Source organism: Cupressus sempervirens, chromosome 1 (assembly GCF_028749045.1).
Source record: "Cupressus sempervirens isolate cs-2001-9-10 chromosome 1, ASM2874904v1, whole genome shotgun sequence".
NCBI classification, from domain to species: Eukaryota; Viridiplantae; Streptophyta; class Pinopsida; order Cupressales; family Cupressaceae; genus Cupressus; species Cupressus sempervirens.
The window spans coordinates 228297441-228318238 of NC_143118.1; the positions used below are offsets into that span (position 1 = coordinate 228297441).

At 32.6% G+C, this 20798-nt stretch overlaps 1 protein-coding gene across 1 annotated transcript; it reads right to left on the reverse strand.

Moving 5' to 3' along the window:
- Positions 1-274: 274 nt before the first annotated feature.
- LOC149576995 (uncharacterized) lies at positions 275-14188 on the reverse strand. Its single transcript, XM_089795615.1, has 4 exons — positions 14049-14188; positions 13713-13949; positions 13237-13627; positions 275-337 (listed from the first exon to the last, which is right to left on the reverse strand). The coding sequence occupies exons 1-4, from the start codon at positions 14186-14188 to the stop codon at positions 275-277; spliced, it is 831 nt and encodes a 276-aa protein (XP_089651741.1).
- Between the last annotated feature and the right edge of the window lie 6610 nt (positions 14189-20798).

The following is a 20798-nucleotide window of genomic DNA, read 5'->3' on the forward strand; positions in this document are numbered from 1 at the left end:
CTGTGTTGTCAAATGAATCTGCGTTGCCAAAATAAATGTTCAGCGAAAGCGGAGGACATTTATGTCTTGACCGGTAGAGACGGCATATCCAGTCGTAAACATCGTTAAAATCAGTCTTCGACTCTCCCGCTTTCCAGAACTCGGCCCCGTCCATTACTGGTTCGCTCATCATTTTTAGCATGATCTTTTGTTTCAGGCCAATCTTCGGACTTTAATATGCAAGGCCGATAAATCTCTGAACTATTTGAGATGAAATATTATGGTGGACTCAGTCTCAAACGACGTCTTCTGATGGGTTTCGCAGCCAACTTGCACGCGGTTTCGAATAGTATTCAATCTATATCCCATTAAGTCAGTGCGTAGAAATTGTTAAAAAGTAAAAGTCTATTGAAAATGGGTCATTATATTGGATCAAATCTGAAGTCAATGGTATCACTTCCTGTGGGTCATCCAACATTATATATACTAGCTTATATATACCTCTATATATTTTACGCCGAAAGAAATCGTTCTCGAGGTGCCTATTTTAATTTAATTCCAAGGTTATTTTAATCACAGGTGGGATTTATGAAAATGAAAATAGGCGCCTCGAGAACGATTACTCTCGGCGTAATATATAGAGGTATATATAAGCTAGTGGCAATCGCGGCGCAATAGGAAAACTATTTTTAAATTTTTTCTATTTTTTTAAGGTAAGTGCTGAATTATTTATTTCTTTTTAAATACAATTGTATAAACTTACTATAAAATTATTCTTGAATATTTTATTTTTTAATTCTATATATGGTGTTTATTTGCATCACTTTAATTTAGTTTTATTTTAAGCATATTGTTACGTAAAATGTTATATTGAAGAGTAGAGTTATAGTTAGGGTTAGGGTTAGTGTTATGGTTGGGGCTATTGTTAGGGTTTGATTTATGGATAGGGTTAGAGTTACGGTTAGGAATAGAGTTACAATTAGAGTCAGTATTAGCATTAGGGTTAGGGCTAGGGTTATTTTTAGGATTATGAATCTTGCTAGGGTTATAGTTAAGGTTAGGTTTAGAATTAGAGTTAGAGTTAATGTTAGGATTAGGGTTAGAATTTGGGTTACAAATATAGTTAGGGTTAGAATTAGAGTTAGGGTTAGGGTTAAGGAAAGGGCGAGGGTAAGAATAAGGGTTTAGGTTAAACATATAGTTAGGGTTAGGATTAGAATTAGAGTCAGGGTTTGAGTTAGAGGTAGAGTTAGAATTGGAGCTCGAATAAGGGCTAGAGTTAAAGTTTAAATTAGGGTTATAATTAGGCTGAGGGTTAGGGTTAAAATTAGACTTACAGTTAGAGTTAGAGAAATGGGTAGAGAAAGGGTTAGTTTTAGGGTGATGGTTAAGGTTAGGTTTATATTTAGAGTTAGGGTTGTATACAGAGTTACATCAAGGTTAAGGTTAGGGTAAGGGTTTGAGTTGGGGTTAAGGATAGGGTTAGGGTTATGGTTTTCATCTAGATTAAAGTAAGGGGTAAGGTTAGAGTTAGAGTTTTGAGTCAGCGTTAAGGTTAGAGTTAGGGTTAGGTTACAGTTTTAGTGAAGGTTAAACTAAGGATTAGGGTTAGGATTAGAGTCTAATTATGGTAGAGTTAGATTTACAGTTAGGGTTATATTTAGGGTTAGAGTTAGGGTTAGGATTATGGTTTAAAAAAAGTAATTTTCTTTTTGGCATATTGTAATGTAAAATGTTATAGTCAAACATAGATATATGGTTAGAGACAAAGTTACCATTACAATTAATGTTAACCTTAGGGATAGAATAAGGGTTAGGGTTAGCATTAAGGTTAGGGCTAGAGTTAGGGTTAGGGTTTGAGTTATGGTTAAGGTTAGGGTTAGAGTTCTGGTTATGGTTATTGTTAGAGTTATGGTTAAGGTTTGGGTTAGAGTTATGTTTATGATTAAGGTTAGGGTTAGAGTTATGGTTATGGTTAAGGTTTGGATTAGAGTTATGTTTATGGTTAAGGTTAGGGTTAGAGTTATGGTCATAGTTAAGGTTAGGGTTAGAGTTATGGTTATGATTAGGGTTAGTGTTATAGTAAGGCTAGGGTTAGGGTTTTAGTCAAGGTTAAGGTTAGAGTGAAGGTTAGGGTTTGAGCCAAGATTAAAGTAAGGTTTAGGGTTAGGGTTAGAGTCCAATTATGGTAGTGTTAGATTTAGGGTTAGAGTTATGCTCATGGTTAAGGTTAGGGTTAGGTCAGGGTTATTATAGGGCTCGAGTTAGGGTTATTGTAGGGATAGGGTTAGGGTTTGAGTCAGGGTTAAGGTTAGGTTTAGGATTAGGGTTAGGGTTTTAGTTAGGATTAAAGTTAGGGTTAGGGTTAGATTCTAGTTATGGTAGAGTTAGATTTAGGGTTAGAGTTAGGCATAGAGTTATGTTTATTGTTAAGTTTAGGGTTAGAGTTATGCTCATGGTTAAGGTTAGGGTTAGACTTATGGTTATGGTTAGGGTTAGGGTTATAGTAGGTCCAGGGTTAGGGTTAGGGTTAGGGTTAGGGCTTGAGTAAGGGTTAAGGTTCTAGAGTTATGGTTAGGGAAAATTTTTAAGCCAAGATTAAAGTTAGGGTTAGGGTTATGGTTAGAGTCCAATTATGGTAGAGTTAGATTTAGGGTTAGAGTTAGGGAAAAATTAATGTTTATGGTTAAGGTTAGTGTTAAAGTTAGGGTTAGGGTTAGTGTTAGAGTTAAGTTTAGGGTTAAGGTTAGAATTAAGTTTAAGGTTAGTGTTAAGGTTAGCGTTAGGGTTAGAGTTAAAGTTAGGGTTAGCATTAGGATGAAAATTAGGGTAAGGGATAGGGTTTGAATTAGAATTAGGGTTCTTGTTAGGGTTAGAGTTACAGTCAGGGTTAGAGTTAGAGTTAGGGTTAGGGTTAGGTTTAAAATTAGATTTAGAGTTGGGATTAGAGCTAACGTTGGAATTAGGGTTAGAAATATAGTTAGGAAATAGAGATAGAGTTAGGGTTAGGATAAGGGTAAGAATTAGGGTGAGGGTTAGAATTAGGGTTACAAATATAGTCAAGGTTAGTGTTACGGTTAGAATAAGAGTTAGGGTTAGGGTTAGAGATAGAGTTAGAATTAGAGTTCGACTAAGGGTTGCAGTTAGAGTTAGAGTTAGAGTTAGGGTTATATTTAGGGTTAGAATTAAGGTTAGGATTAGAATTAGAGTTAGAGATAGGGTTATGGTCAATGTTAGGGTTATGGTTAGGGTTAGCATTAGGGTTAGGGTTAGGGTTAGTGTTAGGGTTATGGTTTGGATTAGCATTAGGGTTAGTGTTACAATTAGAGTTAGAGTTAAAATTAGAGGTAGTGTTAGTGTTAGTGTTCATATAAGAGTTAGAGTTAGGGTTCAAGTTAGAGTTAGAGTTAAAGTTAGAGATAGAGTTGTGATTAGTGTTAGATTAGGGTTAAGGTTAAAATTAGCTGATTAGATTTAGGGTTAGGGTAAGAGTTAGGGCTAGGATTAGGATTAGAATTAGGGTTAGGGTTAGAATTAGCATTAGATTTAGGATTATAAAGGGTTAAGGTTAGGGTTAGGGGGAGAATTAAAGTTAGAGATAGAGTTAGAGTTAGAGTTAGGGTTAGGGTTAGGATTAGGGTTAGTGTTAAAATTAGAATTATCTAGTTAGAGTTAGAGTTAGAGTTAGGGTTTGTGTTATTATTGATATTAAGATAATTTTTGGGTTACTAATCATATTATAGCTAATAAAATAATAATTAATAAATATTATTACTCTAAATTATAATTATAGTTTAGATTTAGGGTTAGGGTTAGGGTTAATTGTAATCACACTCTCTCTCACATGTCCCATTCTATAATTCCCTCCCCCCCCCCCCCTCCCAATAATGTATACCCTCCCCACCCCCCCTACATTGTTCTCTTTGTCCATCTCTTTCTCTACATATATACATCTCTCCCTCCATAATTATTGTCATTGTCTATCACTATCCATCATACTCTTCCTCTCCCCATCATTGTCTACGTCTCTTTTGGGCCTTATATATTCTTTTTCTTATTTAGCTCATCTCTCCCTACTCCCCTTCTATATATCTACATCTCCTGCCCCCTCTAATCATCTCTCTCTCTCTCTCTCTCTCTCTCTCTCTCTCTCTCTCTCTCTCTCTCTCTCTCTCTCTCTCTCTCACACACACACACACACACACACACACACACCCACACACACACACACACCATATTCATGTTTATATATCTCTAAAATGCTCTATGTATGTCTACCTCATGTCTCTCACCCTCTCTCTCTCTCTCTCTCTCTCTCTCTCTCTCTCTCTCTCTCTCTCTCTCTCACTCACTCATGGCCTCTCTCTCTCCACCATCTGCATCTCCATCTATTTTGGACCCTTCTTATGCTTTTTCTCTCCGTGGCTCATCTCTCCCACTCTCCCCTTTTCCTTCTACCGCCTCTAAGATTATCCTCTCTCTCTCTCTCTCTCTCTCTCTCTCTCTCTCTCTCTCTCACTCATGGCCTAATGTTAATATTCTCTCTCTCTCTCTCTCTCTCTCTCTCTCTCTCTCACACACACACACACACACACACACACCCCATCTTCATGTTTATATATCTCTAAAATGCTCTATGTATGTCTACCTCATGTCTCTCTCTCTCTCTCTCTCTCTCTCTCTCTCTCTCTCTCTCTCTCTCTCTCTCTCTCACAGTTACTCACTCATGGCCTCTCTCTCTCTCCACCATCTCCATCTCCATCTATTTTGTACCCTTCATATGCTTTTTCTCTCCATGGCTCATCCCCCCCCTCTCCCCATTTCCTTCTACCCCCTCTATGATCTCTCTCTCTCTCTCTCTCTCTCTCTCTCACACACACACACACACACACACACACATTGCATGATGTTATTTATCTCACTCTTTCTCTGTATCACATCACCTCATGTTAATTCTCTCTCTCTCTCTCTCTCTCTCTCTCTCTCTCTCTCTCTCTCTCTCACACACACAAACACATACACACACACACACACACACACACACACACACACACACACACACACACACACACACACACACACACACACACACACACGTCACCTCATGGTATTTGTCTATCTTTAAATTTGACTTCATTTCTAAAGTTTGTCCCAATTTATAATTTTTTTTTGTATTTCTATAATATAAAATCAAGTACATTTAATAGAACTTAATTATCTTTAATAGTTTTTTATACAATTAATAAATTTATGTAAAATTTTATAATTTTTATATTTGATTTAAGTAATAATTTTATTATCTTTTCTTTCTTTAATATAAATATTTTGTTAAAATTCATTTGTAAAATCTAAAATAATTTCTAAACTTCAATATTTTACAACCTCCAAAATCTTATTATTTTAATAATAAAATAAAATTACATATATTAAAAAATTTATTTTTAAGATTTGAAAAAATAATAAACTTTCATATAAAATGAAAACTGCAAGCAAAATAGTAACCAAAAAAGATTTACAGAAAGTTTTTCCTTGCTACTTTACAATTCATTACCAAAATAATAGCAGATTTTCAAAAGAAAGAGAGTATTTGTGAAAATAAAAACTTTTTGCAGTTATCTCAAACTGTTATTACTAAGTTTTTCTAGATTTAGTACTATTCTCTGGATGAACTCAGAGATATTAATAATCAATATTTCTAATAATAAAATTAAAAACAACATCAAGATTAACAATAATTATAAAAAAATTAAAAATAGCAGCAACAATAATAATAAGAAAAGAGTAATTTCTTTCAGTTTTTTGTCTCTTCCATGCACCGTTTAATCTAATAGTCATGCTCCAATTCACCAAATAAGGAAGAGAATGTAACATGCAGTTTGAACTTTGAGTTTTTAGAATCATGAATTTACACATGAAATACGAAGAATCAAGCAATTATAAATTATTAATCACAAGTTCTACAACTATCTATGTTTGTTATAACAACAGTTACATAGGAATCTTAGGCCAGTCTCATTCGATAAAATTAGATTAAGTACAAAGTTAGTCTTGATTGTACTGTAGTTAAATAAGCATGCGAAAGTCCATATGAGGCATTTCTCAATATAAAATATGGCAATTGTAATATATTTTAAGCAGACAAATTAATACAAAAACTGAAGTTTTTTCTCCGTTGTCGTTTTGTTGTAGCAATTGCGTTTTTGATATTTTTGATAAGTGTTGTAGCATGTTATATTTAACATTAAATTAATATTTATTATTATATTTAATAGTAGTTTCAAACATTATTAAAAAGAATCTAAATACAACCAAATCACATAATCTAAGAACTAAAACATAAGTACCCATCACAAGAACAGTTAGAATGCCCAAAATTGCTAAAATAATTGCACCTGCAACTGTCATTACCGGAGCAATTTGTTACTCCAATCTATTATCTTTCTTAGACTAAAGGAGCACAAGAAAAGTGTGATTGATAGTATGAGTTACAAAAAAAATTTGAATGTATTTATAAGCATTTTTGCTCAAACATTTCCTATAACATTGTGTTAATACTAGATTTCCCTTTTTTTCAATTGTATTGCTAAGAAAATCACCGTGGCCGCATTCTATATCTAGAGCAATTATCAATTTGGACAAGTCGTTCAACATTGATAGAATTATTCACACCATTTTCCAATGAAGAATCCCATCAGAATACCACACACTAGACATTGTGACAAAATTACAAACTTGTGGGAATGAGCCAAAACCTCTCAATCTGCACTTAATCCGATTAAACCACGGAAAGAATAGGTAGCAGGAACGAACCTATAAATTGTAACAACAACAGAGCCAATTCCAAATGCATATCTAGATCCAGAGTCAGTCATTTATCTTTAATCCATTCCCATTCAGTCCCAGCAACGCGCTAACAGTGTCAGGAAGCTCCATGCATGAATCAAAAGAAAATGGACAGATCTGGTTAGGAAAGTACATATTGGACCAAAATATTTTAGAAATAGAAAAGAAGACACCCCTAAAACACTCCCATCAAGCACCATTAACATTGAAAAGTATTATAAAATATATATATTAAATAGATTTTGAATACAAATCTAAATCTAAATCAAACATGAAAGACTAAACTATTAAATGCAAGCCTAAATAGTTATGAACAAAATTTTAAATCTAAATGAAACTAATTAAAATTGAAATCTAAACCATAGTAGAATATTATAACTAATTTTGAATTTCAATTTACATCTACATCTAAATCTAAATGAAAATGTAAATAAAAAATAGAAATCTCACCTGCAAAAATGTTACGCCAAAACTTCAATTTACTCCTATTCAAAAACTCCAATCTAATCCTCCAATAACCTCCACCTCTTCCTTCCTACAAAAACATAAACTGAAAATGAAATGAGGAGCCTTGGTTTTATAACTTCTGAGAGACTCCTCATATCCCCCAATAGACGTCTCTTCACATCCATGAATTTGTTTCAAATTCCCCCACTCCCTGCAAAAAATAAGCATGAATGTGCATGCAAAATTATATTTAACAAAAAAAAAATCATATTGAAATTATTTCACCCCTATTTTTTTGGGGCCTATTTTTTCGGGTCCTACTTTTTCGGGCCCTACTTTTTCGGGCCTATTATTTCACCCTCCATTTGGCTTCCTATTATTTCGGCCAGCTATTATTTCAAGAATTCTTTTTTAACATTTAATTTGGAAGTTTGTAACCGCTCCCAATTCTTTTTTACTGACAAAGAATCTTGGCATATTCCCGTGTTGGGAATTTGTGTTGCCACTGTATAGAATGCCTCTCGGCATAATAAATAAGAAGAGTTGTGGTTTATTCATTTTTTGCTTAGTCGTATCTGTAATGCCACTAAGATGCTTTTACCTTGCATGGAAAGAGCTTTGGCTGAATATTCCATAGTCAAGCATTGCTAAGGAGGATGAATAGATACAACCTTCTAGACGAGAGCTAGAACAAGCTTGACTGAGTTATTGCGTTGATTTTCTAAAATATTTTGGATCATCCTATGAAAACCCTTGTCTTTAGGTTTGGCATGGTAAAGTCCATCCATCATGTTGGTGTCTGCAATGCCCCTCCTTGGTATAGCTTCAGATATTGTGACCAATACTTTATTTCCTTATATGAGTAGCTATCTAGTCTTTACAATTACACTGTGCAATGGAGATTGTATACAATTTCTCTTACTACTCTATCTTATATATTAAGCAATAAGAATCCCATTAGTATCTATTATATAAGAATTCTTTATTCTTAATATATGTTATCCGGTTTAAACTCTTAGGGCCCGTTTGGCCACAGGCATAGGAATGGAGAACAGGCATGTAATATTGGTAATAGGAATGGCTATTCCAATAACACCTATTTTTTGGGAATGAGTATAAGCTCATTTTAGAGGCAAAATGAGAATACAAAAATCGTATTCCAAATTTTTGTATTCCTATTCCATCAACCAAATAGAAAATAAAAATAGTATTCCAATTTTTCTATTCCTATTCCATCAACCAAACGGGCTCTTAATTATCTACTGATATTTCCATTCGATTCTGATAAGAGGTCGAGTAATTATTGGTATGATAAGGATCGAACTTCTGTCCAAGTTTTGGATGAGTATTGATCACAACATGAGTTTCTTATCAAGCAAATATAATATCCTGAGGCTTGGTAAAAATCCGATAGTCGGTATTCTTAGGAACTGAATGGTCTTTCTCTTTCTGGTTTATTATGTATCATGCTAGAGGCTGCACCCTCTGAAATCAACTTCTAATGTTTGAATACTCTTCTATCATAAAGTCTTCCAATGGTTCATATTAGATGAACCATATGTCTCTACTGTCTATTCCTCTGAGTACGAGACTTCCTGCGATGAATGGCTTTGAGTTTTACTATTGCTATAGTGGATATTCTTCCACGTGTAGCTCTCTATTTCTCCTGATGTTTGCTCCAATCTTTCTTGTCATCTACAAGACTATGCCCTGCTCCCTTCATGCTGAACTCTACACCCATTTGGGGAATGAGAGATCAAATCCTATGATAATGTTAATGCTGATCTTGATCACCTGAACTTTAGTGAGCATGATTATTGAAATAGATGCCAGTGTGCTCCTTTGGTATTTTCTTCCTTCTATATATTGTGTTCGATCAAACCTGAATTTTATTACTTCTGTCACTGCCCACCTTTTATTGGTGCTTACCTCAACGTTCTAAGTTTGTATTGATTTTACCTTTAACATCATCCATGGCCTTTGATATAACTCGTAGTCAGCATCTGGGTGCTTAGTAGAATGAATATATGAGTTCGATCCTGTCTGTTTGTGTTCACGTCACTAGTAATCTGCCAACTATTCCAGTGGAATACCTGACTAATATATCAGTCTGCGTATGACCACCTATTGATGCCTCTGAACGATATTTTTTTTTATTTGTCTTAGTTTCTATTCATGACTGATGTAGTTGATGGGGTTAACATCACCAAGTACAATTATCTCAGCTAAAATCATGTCTTCAATGCCTTTGTTTGGTTATATTCACTGATTTTATTAGCCTTCAGCGATATTGGTACTATCACCTTCGAATGTGATCATTTTTGCTTATAGCCTTTTATATCCTTCTCTGATTTTTTGCTTCCTGCTTCCCTGATTTGATTATTTGTTCTACTCTTCTCCTGTGCATTCTTATTCCTCCCCACTCTACGTTCTGCTCTGTTCTTTCTCCAATATTCTGAAAGCAATTGTTTCCCGCTTGGATTTCCTCCCCCGCTATTCATTCCTCTGCGTGAATTTTTCTCTTTCTCCTCCATCCATGGTAGTTACTTCCTCTTTCTTTCCCACCCCCGTGAACTATTATGTCCCCTCTGTCTGAGTAGTCCGCTTCTATATAAATATCTTTGAATGGATGCAACCGATCGAGCATGGTTATTTTATTATATAAATTCTTTACTAACATGATCTTTTAAATGGTTTGTAATATTTATTATATAGGATCATATCTATTCTAATATTATAAGTATTATAATAGAATATAATATTTTATTTTTATTATGTTCATCTTATTATTATATTAATAATTGATAATTGATTTCAAAATATTATATTATATGTTACTAATCTCTTTAATATATTTATTAAAGAATTTATCTATGTTACTTTATCAATAAAATTAGATACATTATACTATTTTATTGATATAATATTATACCATACCAATTTGATAAAAATAATATATTTAATAATATTAAGTTATGCTATATAATACTTTTATTATTCTATTAATGTTATTTATTAAATTTAACCTTATAAATGTGATATTATTATTTATTTAACTTCATCAACTGCAATTATATTATACTATATGTATTTATTTATTTATTCCTTATATTAACTCTATTATTAAAATTGATCTTAGAAATGGGGACATTACAGTGTCCTTATTAGGTAAGTGCCATTAGATAATGGAATATTTTTTTTCTTTTTTTTGTTGCTTGTTCTCTTTTTAAACTAGAATAATGATAAAAATCTACTTGTGATTCTTCACTTGGCCCTGGATGTATGGGTGTTGCAAAGATAGCCTTAGTTATATCAATATTACCTTCCCTAATGCTACACATTCTTAAAATTGTCATGCCTTAAAATTGAAAATCTTTTGACAAATTAAAAAATATGTCAGTGTTACATCTTCAGTATCTCAAGTAGGTGGCTTTTAAGTAAGGATTTTTATATTCTTCTACTTCTATCTTTTGGCATTAAATTCTAGTTGAATGATTTTATGATTTTAAACGCATAGAAAAAAAGCATTTCCTGTCAAATTTGGCTATAGGGCTTTGAAACATTTTATTTTTTTAAAGATGGATTTTATTAGAAAATTGAACATATCTATAATAGGCATGTAATGAATCGATCAATGCTTCTTTATATGTCCCCATGTGCAAAGGTGTTAATTTTGGTCGGATTCATTATTTTTAAAATAAATTAAATTTGAACTTTTGTATTACTGAAAAAAAATATTTTTTTTAGTCACATTGAGAGCTTTGTTTTCCCTTTGAAAAAATTGTACCTTTATCATGGAAGGGCATGAATGTTTTGTTAATACAGAAAAATAAAACTAACCCCTATATACTTTAGTGTTTTTTGGTGTTATTTTAGTCCCACTCAATAGATCTACTACAATGCAATATGCATTGTATTGTCCTTTTGTATGGTTTTCATCCAAATATTCTATTGGCATGCTGAGTGTTTAAAAACCCCAAATTGTATCTATGTAGTTGTAAGTACTAGTAATGGCTTACCATGATAACTTGGTATTAAAACAAAAGCCATGTGTACATAATATCATTTCTTTTTAATCTTTCTTTAAGCCATCTCCTCTGAAGCAATTTTTGGGACTTGCAGGAGTGTCTCATTGCTACCAAGTTGGCAGCATTATTGTGTTTATATTTTACTCCTTTATTTTTCATTAATGACCAAAATAAGACTTTCTATATGTTAGTTTGAATAAGTTGTCATTTCTCATTGACAAGGGTATGACCACCGCTAGAGGTTGAGTACGTGTTAGTTTCTTATTCAGTGATGTAAATTTTCCTAGGAAGCTCTATTGTAAAGAGTGCATGTCCTTGCATGTTGGATTCTTTCCACTCTTATAATTGTAAACTATTTGGTCATGAGTGAAGGATTCCATGTTGTAGTAGATTGAGATGAGATGGATTAGCTGTGAAATGTTTTTCGAGCATGCATTGGTTCATCCTAGAAAAAGGAAGGTTGTTGCTATTCTAAAATGATGGAAAATTTGATTGGAACCGATAGTCTATATTTTCTTTTTTACTAATCATGTCACTCTTTGAACAATAATTTTTTTTTTGATATTTGATCTATTTAGACTCCAACATACTATAACAAATATGGTCCTCTTGAGTTCATACAAGTATCCATGGTTTGAACTGTAACATGTGGCATATGTAACTTTATCATGGAAACTAATTTTTACTATATTTAATTAGACATTCTAATATTGTTAGTCAATTGGAACCGTGGGGATTAAATGTTTAATTTGAATTGTAGAGATTGAATACTTTCCTTTCATCAATTGGCTATAGAGATGACATTTAGTATAGCATATTTATAATTATTTACATTTCCTAGTTAATGTCATTTGATGAGGCTGATTGTTATGGAAGGGGAATAACCATGAAATGGCTCTTAAGGATTGTTTCTCACTGAAACAAAATGGTGTGTTTGTTTTTATTGTAACTACTGGTATAATGGGAGTATAAAATGATAGTTCATGGTATTTATAGAAAAGATGAATGGTTATTATTATTAAATTTAATTTTTTTAATGGTTTATTATTATTATAGTTCCTACTTTTAGTAGATTAAATTTATTAATTATTACAATGTAGAAAATCTAAGATTCTAAAATTTGTTAAATCTTATTTTAAAATTTAACTTTTTCCCCTGTTTTCTCTTTTCTCATTGATAGATTCTAGTTTTACTAGTGTTTAACTTAAATTTTAACTAAATATTAAAAAAAAATCTATAGATATAAGTTGAATTAATCATAAATATTAATCATGCTAGCCTTTTTTTGGAACCTTTGATTAGTCATGACCTCATCAAAGTTGTTCAAAAGCTCAATCATATGCAACTTCTACTATGGTAGGTCTCATTGCCACAAAAAAACCTCCAAACCAAGAAAAAAATTAGATAACAAGTTGAGTTACTAAACATTAATGAGTCATGATCAAACAATGTGCTGCAACTTATTGGATGAAAAATGACACCAATTTAAACAAAGCTAGCAATGGCAAGCTGCATAATGGACTTGATTTGAAGAGTCAAATTTATCAATCTAGAAACCAAGATCCACACTAAAATTTCAATTAAACTCATGGCCTACCATGTAGGTATTATCTCTGTTGTTAGCTGAAATTAATTCTATACTATCCATCCTAAATAAAAAACCTTGTATGAAAATAGCCTCAGAAAATTTTCTTATTGATATATTTTTTCTTTGACACACCATCATATAATTTCACACACACACACAAGACTAGGAGGAAAAATTAATGATATATATAGTGTCCCACTTCATCAATTGTTCAGACATTTTGACTAGATTATTTTTTGTTCACACATTTTGACTAGATTAAGAAACTTATAGATGAAATATAATTGTATGCATTAATTTCATGTCATTAGGCCTCATCTTGGATAAGATCTACCAGTAGGCCAAGCAGACCTCACCTTTCATAACCCAGTTCACGGTTTGACCTTCTAAATCTCTGTGGAGCCTCCATGTTATTGGGTGTTCGTACTCGTTTCCTCCAAACAACACCCCTCCTTGTGCTGTGAAAGCTTTGCAGGGTTTTGAATACCTATCGCCAGACCAAGTCTTGGACTTGAAGACTAAAAACTTTTGAGGCTTATAATTAGACACCGCCTTTCCCATAGCGCTATCATAGAGAGTCCATTCTCGATCTACATGTGGCCTGTTGACAGAGGATTGCTCAAACACCCAACTGTTTATGCTTGTTTCGGATGTGACGGCTTTGGAAAGCTTCAAACCAGGGTGATTTGGCGGTTCAAAAGTGGCCTCCACGGTTTCCCCTCCCAATATCTGTGATGGGATTCTGTGATGATTTGCCCAATGAAACAGAGTGGACATGGGATTCAACTAGAGGTCCTATAGTTATGCCAATCTTTGCTGGAAAGTGCCGCTCATCTTCAAGGCTTGTTGGAATTGACTTTTGTTCCGGTGTCGGATCCAGTCGAATTACATTGCACTCAACATTATCATTTTCCACCCTAACTTCAATAAAGTCTCTGAAGATGTTAACCACATAGCGAAATTGAATGACACATTGCAGCTGCTGGTAATTCAAGGCGTTGCAGAGTTGCTTATTAGCAAGCCGTCCCTCACCCATTCTGCGCATTGACAGTATTGGACTGTAGCTGTTGATTTTCGAGAATCCCAGAAGACTTGAACTGCATTAGGATATTCTCAAATCATTATTTCCCCCTTTATTATCAATCTCGCCGTGTAATAAGCACTTGCAAGTGAACTCGGCAGAAAAACGCCTTAGCACATAACCAGTTGCACCAGGTCCTATGAGTGACAAAATATTCTCTACTCTATGACAAAACAATTTCTGTGCTTCGCTTTCGGAGATTTCAGATCGGAAATGCACCATAAAAGAATATCAAGCGAGTGAAAAGAGAGAGTTGAATGCTTGCTTGTACTTAGCAGATTCAATTGTCCTCAGCTGGGTTTTCGTTTGCTGGAGCTTCACGAGATCTGGATCGAAGACTTTTAGATGCACACATGCCCACAGGTTCAAGAATACCTGAAACGTGTTACTCTGGCGTGATTCTACTTCAACAATCCCAAGATCAAAAAGTTTATGAACAGCCGAGGAGAGAGAGAGGGAGATTTTATCGCAAGCTATAAATTCGGATGAAAGGAAGAGTGAATTTGCTGGGCCAAAATGAACGTTTAGCGGAAGGAATTCACGCTTCTTTGATTTCTTCTGGTCGAGGTGGCATACGCAGTCGTAAATGTCTGGAAATTGAGAAGTCTGAGTCGGAACTCCTGTGATTGACAGAATTTCCTCTCCTCTACGACATGGCAATTTATCCACCCACCTTTCGAAGATTTGAAATATGGAATAATACAGAAAGGAAAAGCAAGCAACTGAAAAGAGAGAGTTAAATACTTGCTTGTATTTGGCAGGTTCAATTGTGCCCAGCGGGATGTCCATTTGTGGGATGTCGTTAGAGTCGAAGGCATTGCAATACACACGTACAAACAAGTTCGAGAATAGTGGGAATGTTTTCTTTTGGCGGGCTTCTTGTCCAACAATCCCAGTAGAGCAGATTCCAAGACTAGAATGCCTACCCATATCCGACGAGATAAAGAGACCGACATTACTAATACCTTGAAATTCGGATTCAAGGAAAAGTGATCCTGTGTTGTCAAATGAATCTGCGTCGCCAAAATAAATGTTCAGCGAAAGCGGAGGACATTTGTGTCCTGACCGGTAGAGACGACATATCCAGTCGTAAACGTCGTTAAAATCAGTCTTCGCCTCTCCCGCTTTCCAGAACTCGGCCCCGTCCGTTACTGGTTCGCTCATCATTTTTAGCATGATCTTTTGTTTCAGGCCAATCTTCGGACTTTAATATGCAAGGCAGATAAATCTCTGAACTATTTTAGATGAAATATTACAGTGGACTCAGTCTCAAACGACGTCTTCTGATGGGTTTCACAGCCAACTTGCACGCAGTTTCGACTTGTATTCAATCTATATCCCATTAGGTCAGTGCGTAGAAATTGTTAAAATGTAAAAGTCTATTGAAAATGGGTCATTATATTGGATCAAATCTGAAGTCAATGGTATCACTTTCTGTGGGTCATCCAACATTATATATACTAGCTTATATATACTTCTATATATATTACGCCGAAAGCAATCGTTCTCGAGGTGCCTATTTTCATTTAATTCCAAGGTTATTTTAATCACAGGTGGGATTTATGAAAATGAAAATAGGCGCCTCGAGAGCGATTACTCTCGGCGTAATATATAGAGGTATATATAAGCTAGTGCCAATCGCGGCGCAATGGGAAAAATATTTTAAAATTTTTTCTATTATTTTAAGGTAAGTGCTGAATTATTTATTTCTTTTTAAATACAATTGTATAAACTTACTATAAAATTATTCTTGAATATTTTATTTTTTAATTCTATATATGATGTTTATTTGCATCACTTTAATTTAGTTTTATTTTAAGCATATTGTTACGTAAAATGTTATATTGAAGAGTAGAGTTATAGTTAGGGTTAGGGTTAGTGTTATGGTTGGGGCTATTGTTAGGGTTTGATTTATGGATAGGGTTAGAGTTACGGTTAGGAATAGAGTTACAATTAGAGTCAGTATTAGCATTAGGGTTAGGGCTAGGGTTATTTTTAGGATTATGAATCTTGCTAGGGTTATAGTTAAGGTTAGGTTTAGAATTAGAGTTAGAGTTAATGTTAGGATTAGGGTTAGAATTAGGGTTACAAATATAGTTAGGGTTAGAATTAGAGTTAGGGTTAGGGTTAAGGAAAGGGCGAGGATAAGAATAAGGGTTTAGGTTAAACATATAGTTAGGGTTAGGATTAGAATTAGAGTCAGGGTTTGAGTTAGAGGTAGAGTTAGAATTGGAGCTCGAATAAGGGCTAGAGTTAGAGTTTAAATTAGGGTTATAATTAGGCTGAGGGTTAGGGTTAAAATTAGATTTAATATTAGGGTTAGAGTTATGGTTATGGTTAGGGTTAGTGTTATAGTAAGGCTAGGGTTAGGGTTTGAGTCAAGGTTAAGGTTAGAGTGAAGGTTAGGGTTTGAGCCAAGATTAAAGTAAGGGTTAGGGTTAGGGTTAGAGTCCAATTATGGTAGTGTTAGATTTAGGGTTAGAGTTATGCTCATGGTTAAGGTTAGTGTTAGAGTCCAATTATGGTAGTGTTAGATTTAGGGTTAGAGTTATGCTCATGGTTAAGGTTAGCGTTAGGGTTAGGGTTATTATAGGGCTCGAGTTAGGGTTATTGTAGGGATAGGGTTAGGGTTTGAGTCAGGGTTAAGGTTAGGTTTAGGATTAGGGTTAGGGTTTTAGTTAGGATTAAACTTAGGGTTAGGGTTAGATTCTAGTTATGGTAGAGTTAGATTTAGGGTTAGAGTTAGGAATAGAGTTATGTTTATGGTTAAGTTTAGGGTTAGAGTTATGCTCATGGTTAAGGTTAGGGTTAGACTTATAGTTATGGTTAGGGTTAGGGTTAGGGTTAGGGTTAGGGTTAGGGCTTGAGTAAGGGTTAAGGTTCTAGAGTTATGGTTAGGGAAAATTTTTAAGCCAAGATTAAAGTTAGGGTTAGGGTTATGGTTAGAGTCCAATTATGGTAGAGTTAGATTTAGGGTTAGAGTTAGGGACAAATTAATGTTTATTGTTAAGGTTAGTGTTAAAGTTAGGGTTAGGGTTAGTGTTAGAGTTAAGTTTAGGGTTAAGGTTAGAATTAAGTTTAAGGTTAGTGTTAAGGTTAGGGTTAGGGTTAGAGTTAAAGTTAGGGTTAGCATTAGGACGAAAATTAGGGTAAGGGATAGGGTTTGAATTAGAATTAGGGTTCTTGTTAGGGTTAGAGTTACAGTCAGGGTTAGAGTTAGAGTTAGGGTTAGGGTTAGGTTTAAAATTAGATTTAGAGTTGGGATTAGAGTCAACGTTGGAATTAGGGTTAGAAATATAGTTAGGAAATAGAGATAGAGTTAGGGTTAGGATAAGGGTAAGAATTAGGGTGAGGGTTAGAATTAGGGTTACAAATATACTGAAACAAAATGGTGTGTTTGTTTTTATTGTAACTACTGGTATAATGGGAGTATAAAATGATAGTTCATGGTATTTATAGAAAAGATGAATGGTTATTATTATTAAATTTAATTTTTTTAATGGTTTATTATTATTATAGTTCCTACTTTTAGTAGATGAAATTTATTAATTATTACAATGTAGAAAATCTAAGATTCTAAAATTTGTTAAATCTTATTTTAAAATTTAACTTTTTCCCCTATTTTCTCTTTTCTCATTGATAGATTCTAGTTTTACTAGTGTTTAACTTAAATTTTAACTAAATATTAAAAAAAAACTATAGATATAAGTTGAATTAATCATAAATATTAATCATGCTAGCCTTTTTTTGGAACCTTTGATTAGTCATGACCTCATCAAAGTTGTTCAAAAGCTCTATCATATGCAACTTCTACTATGGTAGGTCTCATTGCCACAAAAAAACCTCCAAACCAAGAAAAAAATTAGATAACAAGTTGAGTTACTAAACATTAATGAGTCATTATCAAACAATGTGCTGCAACTTATTGGGCGAAAAATGACACCAATTTAAACAAAGCTAGCAATGGCAAGCTGCATAATGGACTTGATTTGAAGAGTCAAATTTATCAATATAGAAACCAAGATCCACACTAAAATTCCAATTAAACTCATGGCCTACCATGTAGGTATTATCTATGTTGTTAGCTGAAATTAATTCTATACTATCCATGCTAAATAAAAAACTTTGTATGAAAATAGCCTCAGATAATCTACCTCAGAGGCCTTTCTAATCGGGAGAAATTGCCATAATTTTTTTGATTCCCCAATAGTTTAAAGCATTCAACATTTTCATTAGAAATTGTTTCTTATTCACTATGGGACAAAGACAAATGGCAGGGAAATAGTTGAAAAGTAAATTGTTCACTAAATATCATAATTTGAAAGGTTGGGAATTATCTAGATGGCATGCCACTAGTGCTAACTTATCTAATTTTAGATTTCTTCTTTCCACATATTCAATCTGCAATGTGTTCAGACAAGCAGACAATGCATTCATTCATTTGTCCGACTTTAGAAAAATTTGAAATAAAAGATTCTAATAATATTTTAAAGATATATTAGGTTAATATATTAATATACAATTTTTAATTTCATTTTCTAGATAGTTATTTTTAGTTTGAAGTTTATCGATATCTAGTTTTCACAATTCATGCAAATTTGTTGAAACTTATTGTGAGCCAAGTAATGTGTTACTGAAATGTGAAGTTTGTTGTTTATTAAGTTTTATTTTTCCAAATAATTTTTTTCAAATTGTCTATATGTTTGATATATATCATTACAAATGCAATGCTTAGTGTTATTCTTTTTCAATCTCTTGTTCAAACATATATATTTTTATTTTCTATTCACATTCATCCTTGTAATTAGTCTGTTTTAATATTTTATACCTAAAATGATCTAATCTAGTTTTCAATTAAGTTATTAATAATTTTACTTTCACCTTGATTTACACTCTTTTATGCACATTTTCTTGTAGTTTTCATATGAAATTATTTCTTTCATTCCATTCAATCCTTAATTTTTACTTTCTTATTTTTAAAAGGATATCTTTGCGATAAGATTAGAATGTTCACCAATAAATTTTATTTTTTTAAAATTATATAACATTATTAAAATAGATAACTAAACAAGAGGAAACATTAAGGGTGATAACTCTAGAAATATGTGACAGTAGATTATATATTAATACAACATAGTAAAATAAATATAGTTAGAGTTTAATAAATGAAGGTTTTGAAGAAATGTACACTATATGAAAATTGAAAATTCATTCCTATAATTGTTCTAACTTGTTGTATTTTTAGGTATATTTGGTTCTTCACACCTGAAAATAATAGTGTCTTCAAATCACTGTATAACAAAATGATATTGATTTGATTTATACTGGATATACATTCGCTACAATGGGATGCTTATTACATTGAATAACAATGGATTTATAAGTCATTATTCTTGTGAATAACCATCTACAAAATGAAACTTCCCACAAACTAATATGAACTTGATTTAGTGCTTATTTATCAAACTATTGACCTAAATCTAAACCTAGAGTTAACCCAAATTAATGTAAAACTCCAACAACATCTATGCTAAGTAATTTTTTTGTCAAGTCATTACACCCACTCAATAGTTAGGACCTTATGCTCTAACAAAGCTCTTGTTCTTTGCTAGAAATCAATTCAATATATTTATTTTTAAATATTTGATAGATGTCATTCATTACATTAATTTTTCACTTTCGTATGTTGTTGGAGTTATAGTGGAAGGAGATCATAACTGTGAACTATATATTTTATGTTCATTTGAGTATTTAAGATAATTAAATAATTTTCTTATTGATATATTTTTTCTTTGACACACCATCATATAATTTCACACACACACACAAGACTAGGAGGAAAAATTAATGATATATATAGTGTCCCACTTCATCAATTGTTCAGACATTTTGACTAGATTATTTTTTGTTCACACATTTTGACTAGATTAAGAAACTTATAGATGAAATATAATTGTATGCATTAATTTCATGTCATTAGCCCTCATCTTGGATAAGATCTACTAGTGTAAATTTGATCTAGATTGTTCACAATAGTAATGTTGAAATGTATAACTTCAAAATATAAATTCAAATTTGAATAACATCTTCCCACTAGTCATTGTAGACTTGCCCATTTCATTTATTTTTTATTCGCATGTTAAATTTTATTTAAATACATTCACTCAAACATCCAAAATTATCAAATACTATCGAGCCAACTAGGATTTGCCAAAGAACACTTTAATTGAGAGGAACACAATAGCATTTTATCATAACATATACCATCACATCTTTAACAATTATTCTAAGATCATATAATTGATTTGATTATGGGTTTAATTGATGAGAGTAGGAATCTCACATTTTAACACATTACTTTAAAAACACCATGAACCTTTTTTAAGGTTTAGATATCATAAGATCAAAGCAACTAAATTCTAAGCATTCATTATTTTCTATTTGATTTTTATCAAATATATGTTTATACTTTGACACTAATTTGATTTCTTTATCATGTTCATATAAGCCAAAGCAATTTTTAGAGCCATTTATTGATCATAGATAGAGATCTAAATAAGAACAATACAAGTCTCATACTATAATATTTCATAATAATACTATTAAATGTTAAATACCATCAAGATAAAAATGATATTGAATTCAAACCTTCTACAATTTTAAAAAAACTTTACAACATATATTTAAACTTTCATTATTTTAAATTTATTTAAAAATCTTTAAAATATTTCCTTAATCTCCATTTATTTAGGTTTTTACTAATTTAAGCTTTTAATTTTAATTTTAATTTTTTAAAAATGGATGATTTATATCTCCAAATATTATATTTAAA

Excerpts from the sequence above, each read along its gene's own strand:
- LOC149576995 (XM_089795615.1), bottom strand. The coding sequence starts at position 14,188 with ATGGTGCATTTCCGATCTGAAATCTCCGAAAGCGAAGCACAGAAATTG. Across the intron at positions 13,628-13,712 it reads ACAAGCCTTGAAGATGAGCG|AATCCCATCACAGATATTGG; the intron begins GCACTTTCCAGC and ends AAATCATCACAG. Across the intron at positions 338-13,236 it reads ACTGGGTTATGAAAGGTGAG|ATTGAATACTATTCGAAACC; the intron begins GTCTGCTTGGCC and ends AATGGGATATAG.